We start from the raw sequence: 9,888 nt of genomic DNA on the forward strand, positions 1-9,888 counted from the left end.
TTTCACTCGTCGGCTTAGGGACCCCCCGGTCTCGAAACGCCGACAATAATATTCATTATTAATTTGCAAATTAATTAATTTGAGAGAGCTCGTGAGTCAGAACGAGCCAACATAAATGACACTATGCAACACTTATAGCGTGTTTGGTTTGAGGTGAAGTGATCTATCTTTTTCTCACTCCTCACTTTTTTATTTGGTTTGTGGAATAGAATGGGTTGATCCATCACCACCCCATTCCTCATAAGCTAATAATTACTATATACATGAGGAATTGGTTGACTCCACCAAAATTGATGGAATGAACTTATGATGCATAATCTCATGAAGCATATAGTGACTCTACAAACCAAACACACCGTTAATGATCCTGAAGAGGGAGATTTGTTACTTCCTAAACCATCGTTGTAGTAATTTTAGTTTTCCTATGTTGAATCCTTATTTAAAGCTGAATGCTAGCTTACATCCTTAGGTGAAAACTGTGAAGGTGATGCTGACCCACTTTATCCAGCGAGAAGCAAAAGGGAATCATTTGAGGTGTTGCATTCTCTCCACTCATATCAAGGTTGTTACATAGTAATGATCTGCTCTTAGATTAAATACACTATATATAAATTAGGAAATGTTTTCTTATCACCGGTGATTTTACGAATTGTTTTCTAGACGAGCAGGGCGCGCACAAGTTACTAGTGTTTACGGAAAAGATTAGAAGAATGTGGAAGTAACGGAACGGAAACGTTGAGCCCTCCAAAATATCTTCTGGTCGGAGTTCGGACAGGCACAGATAGGAGCAGCAGGAGGCACGTGGCAGTTGCCACATCCAACTGACATTTGGGCCCATAAAACTCCATTATCTCTACTACTTATTAAGTAAGCAATAGTAGTCTGCCTCCCATCGTTCTGCCGTTCTGCCTCCCATCTATCTGGACCGTACGTTTCTATTTCCTATGCCATCCAGCCGCACGCGCCCCTTCCCTGTCCATGATCCAGCCGTGCCACAGCATCGGTCGTGCGACGAGGCGTACGAGCCGCAGCGTCGGTCATGCGACGTGCGCGGGCGGAGCACTCTCTGGAGAGAACCGCTCGCCGACCCACCCACCGCACTGCTCTCCCACCCAAATCGCCGACCGATAGGAGAGAACCCGAGCTGAGAAGAGAGAGGGCAGCAGGCGGCGGCGCGGAGTAACACGCGGAGGGGAATGCACAGCCCGTGTGAGCCTCTCGCCCCCGCGAAACCCCACCGATTCTGATTCCGCCGGCGAAATCGGGCGCCTCGCGGCTCGGCCGGCTAAGCGGTGGACGGCGGCGCCGAGGGGCTCGTTCGACACGGTGGGGTGAGCTCGTGAGGAGCAGCAGCCACGGCGAAGGGGATGATGAAGGGAGGGGGCGGGAAGGAGACGCTCCTCCGCTTCCTCCTCCTGCTTCTCCACCCCCTCACCGCCCTCTACTTCTTCTACACGCTGCACCTCCTCTTCACCTCGGCGTCGTCGGCCGCCTCCAACTGCGCGCCTGACGCCGTCTCGGTCTCCCGGATGTCTGCCAACCTCACGGCGGTGGCGGAGAAGCAACTGCCCCCTTCCGCCGTGGCTGGGTCCACGTCGACAACGCTGCAGCATGAAGTTTTCGGCATCGCGGCGTCGTCGCGGTTATGGGACAAGCGTAAGGAGTACATCAAAGTGTGGTGGCGCTCGCGCGGCGCCATGCGGGGCTACGTGTGGCTGGACCGCGAGGTGCGCGAGTCCAACATGTCCACGGCGCGCACGAGGCTCCCAGCCATCAGGATCTCGTCTGACACGTCCGCCTTCCCCTACACACACCGCCGTGGCCACCGCTCCGCCATCCGCATCTCCCGCATCGTCTCCGAGATGTTCTGCCTCGGCCTCCCCGGCGTGCGCTGGTTCGTCATGGGCGACGACGACACCGTCTTCTTCCCGGACAACCTCCTCACCGTGCTCAACAAGTTCGACCACCGCCAGCCCTACTACATCGGCTCCCTCTCCGAGAGCCACCTGCAGAACATCTAATTTTCCTACGGGATGGCGTACGGCGGCGGCGGCTTCGCCATCAGCCGGCCGCTGGCTGAGGCGCTCGCGCAGATGCAGGATGGCTGCCTCCGCCGGTACCCGGCGCTGTACGACAGCGACGACCGGATCCAGGCGTGCATGGCGGAGCTGGGCGTGCCGCTCACCAAGCACCTGGGGTTCCACCAGTACGACATGTACGGCGACCTCCTCTGCCTCCTCGCGTCCCACCCGGTGGCGCCGATTGTGACGCTTCACCACCTCGACGTAGTGAAGCCGCTGTTCCCGGATGCGAGGTCGTGCCCCTCGGTGGTGCGACGGCTGTTCGACGGGCCGGTGAAGCTGGACACGGCGGGGCTGATGCAACAGTCCATCTGCTACGACAGCACGAACCGCTGGACGGTGTCCGTGGCGTGGGGGTTCACGGTGCTGGTGGTGAGGGGCATAATGTCGCCTCGGGAGATGGAGATGCTGGCGCGCACGTTCCTCAACTGGTATCGCCGCGCCGACTACACGACGTACGCCTTCAACACGAGGCCGCTGGCGCGCAGCCCATGCCAGAAGCCGGCGGTGTACTACCTATCGTCGGCGCGACACGAGGCCTTGCGCGGCGGGGAGACGACGGTGACGCGATACGAGCGGTGGCGCCATCCGAATGAGACGCGGCCCGCGTGCCGGTGGGACATAACCGACCCGGACGCGCATCTCGATCACATCATCGTGCTCAAGAAGCCTGACCCCGGGCTCTGGGAAAGGGTAATCTTTTGTGCCACATCATTCCTTTTTCTTATCTTGCATCCATAAACTGCAACGCATGATGCATTGCCGTTTACGTTTAGAGAGGACAGACAACTGGCCGATGCACAAACAGGCTAGCATTGCTGTACATATAACCAAACTCTTTTAAAGCACGGAATCAACAAAACTGTATCGTAGACCAATATGTTGCTTGGATTAGAGTATTGTGTACGCAGCCAGGTACTCACTCCGTAAGAGGCAAGCTTATAAGCAAAAAAATAGAGTTTGCAATGCCAAGATGTAACTTTTATAATATCTGATGCTGTTTATAAAAAGCTGGACCTGGATAGTACTAGGCAAAGGCAACCCCGATGTTTCATGTCTAAATAATCGTGTCACTGATTTGATGTAACATGATTTGCAGTCTCCGAGGCGAAATTGCTGCAGAGTGGTGTCTTCGCCCAAGGATGGGAAGAGCTGGGAGAAGACGATGACCATCGATGTAGGCATATGCAGGGAAGGCGAGTTCAGCCAAGTAGCAGGAGCATTAGCTTTTATTAGAGATAGATGAAGATAGGAAGATTTCAAATTCTTTTCTTCTTCCTTTTTCTTGTACGAATTCGTTCCTCTTGGAGAGTATGAACTTGTATCGTTTCAAATCCCTCTTTTTGCATGGTGCTTTGCACCTCACGTGCGTGTGTAACTACAGTTCGCAAAGCGACAGAAGGCCAAGACTTGAAGTTTTGGCCGGGCGTCCCGCCATGGCGACGGCGAGTCAACCCGCTGCCCCCACGCCCAACGGCTACGGCGGTGGTATTTTGGCTGGCGGAGACGGGGTGCACGACACTGGCACGGTGTCAGATCAGTCTGGGTCACCGTGAGCCTGTGTCGCAGCACTGCTGCTGTTGCACTGTGGTAGTGCGGTGGGGCTATTGTCAAAGGCTCAAAGCGTGGCTCGGCAGTCGGCACCCGCGCGATCAGGGCAGCCATCACTCATCATCGCAGGACATGGCGGTGGAGTGGCTACATAGAAATCTGTCCTGGTCTGGGCCTGTGTAGGGTACGTACAGCTGAAATCAGATCCGCCGCGTGTCAATTTCTGCTTCGTTTGACAGTGTGTGCCCACGCCGCGGAGCGTGTTCGGTGGCCTTTTTCGGCGTTCTAGCGGAATGGGCGACCGCATTTATCGGCTATGCTTCATTACATAAAACCAAGGCTCTGTTTTTTAGTACATTAGTAGTAATGTTCATTGACTGCGCCGAACTGTCCGTATCATGGCACAGATGCTCGTTGATGACAACCTCAACAGGTGGCAGCGTTACAACACGCCATGCGACGGTGTGTTCCCCTCATGATGCGCAAGTTGCAGGCAGCAGGTAGCAAAGCACATGGTTCACTGGGCACGAATAGGATGTTTCCATGCCGACGTCCTAATCTCGTACAGTACGTAATCTCTACTACTTAAGTAAGAGTAGTCTACCATTCCATGTTCTATCACCATTCCCTGTTCTTCTGCCATTCCTTATTCTGCCTCTCTCATTCCTATTCTCTATTCTGCCTTTCTCATTCCTCCTCCCCGCACAGCCTATTTCCATATTCTGTCATTTCCTATTCTGCCTTTCTCATTCCCCCTCCCCACAAAGCATATTTCTATTCTCATTCCCGCGTACAGCCCACGTTTAGCTAAAATAAAAAAACACAAATGACCCCAAAGGGATTCAAACCCGTGACCTCTCAAACAAATGCGAGCAGTTGCTACCGCTACACCACATGTGTGTTTATGTCTACATCTATAACAGGAAAAATATCTACTACATCTCTCCCCAAACCTACCCTACTACCCTTGCACAATGCGTAGTACTAGATAAGTATCATCGAGATTCTTAAATTATATTTTTAGATGGAATGAGTAATATCTAAAGAAGAGCCTTGCATGCAATTTCTTTTGTTTGAATAATGTTTTCAACTTAAATTTCTTTTTTTGCATGCGTGGCATTTATTCTCCATAATATTTTTTCCATGGATCTGACTTGTGAGTCATTTTCATAAACCAACGCCAAGGATAAATCCATGTTTCTTGCTTGGAAACCACGAACAAACACCACTAGCAGGAGGCGCTCACGTTGGCATCGCTCATCGACGACGAGAAGAAGCTTGACGATTGTCAGTTCGACCTCTGGAAGCAGTCCTACCTGGCCGCATGAACCGCTGTGTATGACAAGCTCCGACACAGCCGCCGCTTGGAATCGGTCCAAAGCGACTGCACCGCGTTGTCCATCGTCAAGCAGGGGGACCTCATGGTTGTTGCCAACGTCGGTGACTCTCGGGTTGTTCTGGGCACCGCATCCAACGACGGAGCCATCACACCGTCTAGCTCATCGTCCATCTGAAGCTCAACCTGCCATGTAAGTTGCTACTGACCGGCCATAAATTCTTGTGCGCTCGGACGACGGTCGTTGCTGATGTTGTGTGAGTGTCCTCGAACATGATGTATGTAGAGGAGTAGCGCATCCGGTGGTGCAACGGTCAGGTGTACTACCTTGCTGATGAACCCGAGGTGCACTTCATCTGGCAGTCCAACCAAGAGTCATCGGCACTCGACATGTCGCGCGCGTTCGACGACTACTATACTGTGACGTCATCTCGGCACCGGAGGTGACGCAGAGGAGGACCGACATCAATGATCAGTTCTTCATCCTCCCCACCGTCGGGGTAGCTTTTTGTGCTGGTCTGTCTGTAATTCTCTTTACAAACACACACAATTGCTTTTTTTGTTTGAGCAAGCGCGTATGGTGGTACGTGCCTGATGACTGACGATGTACGAGGGAACTTCTTCCGGCAGGCGTGGGGCATGCTCACCAATGATGAGACCATGAAAATCATGGCATATATCGAAGTCGGTACTGATGGTTGCAATGTAGTGGTGAAACAACTAGATTAAAACAACAAAATTTATGTATGACCAGAATCACAAATAGATTATGAAACATTTTCTCATAACAGTATAACACACATTTTGTATATAAGTTACCGTGGTGTTATATGTCCCCGTTGCAACGCACGGGCACTCACCTAGTCTATATAGAAAGACCCTACAAAGTAGTACAAAGACTCTATTTTATTCTGGACTCTTCCGGATATACATGTACATGTGGGCCGGCCTGGCCCGGCACGGCACAGGCCCACAAAAGCACGGCCCACAAAGGCACGGCCCATAAAAGCACATATCTAATTATGGGCCGTGCCGTGCCAGCACGTGTGCCCAGTCATCGGCCCACGGCACGGCCCACAATTAGTTATGTGTGCCAGGCCGGCCCAAATAGCCCAAAATACCTTAATATGCCAGACCGGCTCATATACATACAACAGTAATACATCAACAAAAAGTAATATATATATATATATATATATATATATATATATATATATATGACCAAAATAAAACTAAGATGTTTTATGGATGCACATTATAAACCTTTGGTCAGAAAGAAAAAAACAACTAGCTCATAAATAATATTTAGTTCTCTGTTTAGTGTTTAATTGAGTACTATACATCCATACAGAATACATATACAATGATCATCACTATTCACTATCCATATCTAGGTATTGGTTCTCGATGGCTTATTGAAGCTCTAGATTCTCCAAATTATGCTAGTCATGTGGGCTTTGACGAACCTTAGTTAAATACTGAGTCTATATTTAGTGGGCCTCGGTGGGCCTTAGTTAAATGGGCCGTGCCAGGCCGGCCCGTGGGCTTGACATGAGGCCCAGGCACGGCCCACAATGTGGGCCGTGCCGGCCCAGGCCCACAATTAGGTTGGGCCGTACCAGATATGGGTCGTGCCAGAAATTGTATGATTAGGCACAGCACAAATGTACACCTATACTTCCGGAATCCCGACCATCCCACGGAGCCACCTTTCAGAACCTTCCTTCGCCTTCCAGAAGCCCACCCGTCACCACCATATAAACCGCCCCTGTTCGCGTCGGCATTCCCCACACCGAGAATCACAATACGAAACGAATTAATCCCCAATCAACACAGCAAGTCAGCAACAAGCAAAGCAGCGACCCGAGAGATGGACGCGAGGATGTTCGGGCTGGAGACCCCCCGGGTGGCGGCGCTGCATCACCTGCTGGACGTGCCCGACGGCGACAAGGCGGGCGGCGGCGCCACGCGCACCTACGTCCGCGACGCGCGCGCCATGGCGGCCACCCCGGCCGACGTCAAGGAGCTCGCGGGAGCGTACGCGTTCGTGGTGGACATGCCGGGGCTGAGCACGGGCGACATCAGGGTGCAGGTGGAGGACGAGCGGGTGCTGGTGATCAGCGGCGAGCGGCGCCGGGAGGAGCGCGAGGACGCCAAGTACCTGCGCATGGAGCGGCGGATGGGCAAGTTCATGCGCAAGTTCGTGCTGCCGGACAACGCCGACGTGGACAAGGTCGCCGCCGTGTGCAGGGACGGCGTGCTCACGGTGACCGTCGAGAAGCTGCCCCCGCCGGAGCCCAAGAAGCCCAAGACCATCGAGATTAAGGTCGCCTGAGGGGAGACCGTTGTCGGAGCAGTGCCAGTGAGCTGGGTGGCAACCTGCGGGACTCTGGTGAGGAAGAGCAAATGGTAGAAAGCAGTAGCTGTGCTTCTGAACATTGTGTGTGTTTGTTTCCCTTGTTACCGCCAATCATCCTACCTGATGTGTCGTCTGGGGTTTCGTTTGAACCATGCTGGGTTTGGAGCTTTGTGATGCAAAGCAGAATGTCCTGATGCTTTCTTTCTCCATAGAATAAATCTCTCCTGTTACCTAAATGTCACTTGTTATCTTTTCTTCGCGACCGAGCACGTTCTTCGTTAACAAGGGTTAACAAGGAGACATGTTATGCCACGTTATCCTCACAGGACACGAAATCACAAAGAAGTTCAAATCACACAGCATATCTTGTGAGACACATTCGTCGACATGTGTGCGACACACACCGCGCACCTGGATCGGAAGAGGATGAAATTTGTTCAGGAAAGAGCATGATTGTTTTAACCCCAATTGGAGGGCGCTGCGCAAGCTGGAGCTCCTCAGCGCGCGCAAGGTGAGGCAGCTCGCGCCCATCGGGGACAGCGAGACCATGTCCCTCGTGAGGGAGATTTGTTGCCGTTCCTGTGGCGCCCGCGGCGAGCCAGCAGCAGCAGTCAACCTCGACAGTATGCTGGTCTCCTGTGCTAACTACATCACTGGGCTGGCGACCTTCGGAGACCACTTCAGCAGCGAGCACAAGGCGAAATTCCTGTCAGCGATGGCGGTCGTGCTGAGCAGCGGCTCCGGTTTCTGCGTCTCCAACCTCTTCCCGTCGATGCGGTTCCTGGACGTCGCCACCGAGATGCGACGCCGCCTGCAGGTGGCGCATGAGCAGCTCGACCAGGTGCTGGACCATATCATCGAGGCGTGCGAGGCGAGGCAGAAGGTCAAGAATGCTGAGGCGGCGGAAGACGACGATATTCTGAGCACCATGCTTAGAATCAAAGATGAGGAGGAGTTCGACTTCCCGCTCAACATAACACACATCAAGGCAGTCATCATTGTAAGTGTTCTTCCCTTTCCTTTGAATGGAACCTTATAAATCAAAGATGAACCTCCTATCATATATGTGTAGGATTTATTCATAGGAGGCACCGAGACGACTTCGTCTGTGGCTGAGTGGGTCATGTCCGAGTTCATGAGGAACCCGGAAGCCATGGCCAAGCCCCAAGCAGAGGTTCAGCGAGCACTCGACAGCAAGAACCCAGGCGACTACGAGTCGCTCATGGGCTGCCTGAGCTACACCGGCATGGTGATCAAGGAGACGATGAGGCTGCACCCGTCGCTCCCGCTCCTGCTTCCCCGCCTCTGCAGCTATAGCCATGTGGGGGGAATGATAGTCAAATGAAATTTGTTAGGGTGAGTGGAGTACGTTCATTTCATATTCAAACATACATTCTAGTTACATAATAAAAAATTGACGTTTTATTCTCTTATATGTTTTATGTGTAGGATGTAAAGATTCTTCTGAAGAACTTTATTATCGAACTGTTAAGTTACGAGGACAATTTGTGCAGATATGCCATCCCGGCAAATATACAACAGAGAGTTAACAATATTGTTAAAAAGATTAGATTAGTGTACAAGGTGTCAACATATTTACTTATGATTAAGCATTATATATTTACTCTTTAGAAATTATTTGTGCGATTCCATTTCAATCTATTTGGGTAGACATATTTATATCGTTCTATGTCTATGTTTAATCACATATTTTGCCGTCACTATTGTACTCACGCCGCCCGTCGCCAGGGCCCTAAGTCCATTGGAGGGTCACAATTTGTGTTCTGTGGCATCGCACGGGCACGTTCCTAGTCAACCACGTATGTTCCGTATGACTCCGTTAAGGAGTAGTTTGGGAACATTATTTTTAAGAGATTTTTATTTTTTAAAAGAAAAAATAAACTAGTTTTACTTGGGAAAATGAAAATCTTATGTAAAAATAAGGTTTCCAAACTGGCTCTAAATCGAAAGCTCAACTTCCCTCACACGCACAGCTCCAAACGATCGTCATGGCAACACGACCGAGGAACGAGGACTCCCTGGTCGTCTGTGGCGGTCTTTTTCGTCGAAAGCCCGAAGTGGAGTACCCCATCTCTCGCCAGAGTTAAGGCCGACTCGCACCCCCTGTTATCGTGCTACCTCTGCGTCTCTCGTGACGGTCGTCAAGATCCGACTCGCGCCCGCCTATTGGGGATCGCCTTCCGCGTCGTCAAGCGCGTGTGAAAGGGAAATGTGCCCTTGGGACATTTCTATAATTGTTTTGGTGATTAGATGCCCAAAACATTGTTTTGAGTTTATATGTGCTAACTAAGTGAGAAGTGCAAATCAAAGAGAAATGTATGTCTCTGGACTTAGTCAATTGTTTTTTATTACTAACATGTTTATCTAAGTGCTAGAGACATGACCAAGAAAATAGAAAAAGGATGGAAGAAAGATTGGCTAAGTAAGCCAAAACCAGCACCAACCTGGCACACCGGACTGTCCGATGGTGCACCAGACAGTGTCCGGTGCCCCAGGCTAGCTCGGCGGCGAACTGGCCGCTCTCGGGAATCGGCGGGGCG

The 9,888-nt window shown here is 51.4% G+C and overlaps 3 protein-coding genes across 3 annotated transcripts; all 3 read left to right on the forward strand.

Moving 5' to 3' along the window:
- Window positions 1–1,113: 1,113 nt before the first annotated feature.
- Window positions 1,114–3,417, forward strand: LOC100280187 (putative DUF604-domain containing/glycosyltransferase-related family protein). The gene is given in 2 exon segments (NM_001153119.1): window positions 1,114–2,774; window positions 3,181–3,417. Coding segments are annotated over 2 exon segments (888 nt in total). The 5' UTR covers window positions 1,114–2,033; the 3' UTR covers window positions 3,328–3,417.
- A 3,339-nt stretch (window positions 3,418–6,756) lies between these two features.
- On the forward strand, window positions 6,757–7,563 carry LOC542293 (18 kda heat shock protein18a). Its single transcript, NM_001111882.2, has one exon. It carries the CDS (start codon window positions 6,839–6,841, stop codon window positions 7,301–7,303), a length of 465 nt encoding a protein of 154 aa, NP_001105352.1. The 5' UTR covers window positions 6,757–6,838; the 3' UTR covers window positions 7,304–7,563.
- A 70-nt stretch (window positions 7,564–7,633) lies between these two features.
- On the forward strand, window positions 7,634–8,678 carry LOC103639182 (9-beta-pimara-7,15-diene oxidase). The gene is made up of 2 exons (XM_020544751.1): window positions 7,634–7,695; window positions 7,802–8,678. The coding sequence occupies exons 1-2, from the start codon at window positions 7,634–7,636 to the stop codon at window positions 8,364–8,366; spliced, it is 627 nt and encodes a 208-aa protein (XP_020400340.1). The 3' UTR covers window positions 8,367–8,678.
- The last annotated feature ends 1,210 nt before the right edge of the window (window positions 8,679–9,888 follow it).

Source organism: Zea mays, chromosome 9 (assembly GCF_902167145.1).
Source record: "Zea mays cultivar B73 chromosome 9, Zm-B73-REFERENCE-NAM-5.0, whole genome shotgun sequence".
Lineage (NCBI taxonomy): Eukaryota > Viridiplantae > Streptophyta > Magnoliopsida > Poales > Poaceae > Zea > Zea mays.

Bases quoted from the DNA above. Each gene is read 5' to 3' on its own strand.
- LOC103639182 (XM_020544751.1), top strand. From the start codon at position 7,634: ATGCCACGTTATCCTCACAGGACACGAAATCACAAAGAAGTTCAAATC. The intron at 7,696-7,801 runs GTGAGACACATT...CCCCAATTGGAG, and splicing joins CAAATCACACAGCATATCTT to GGCGCTGCGCAAGCTGGAGC.
- LOC542293 (NM_001111882.2), top strand. From the start codon at position 6,839: ATGGACGCGAGGATGTTCGGGCTGGAGACCCCCCGGGTGGCGGCGCTG.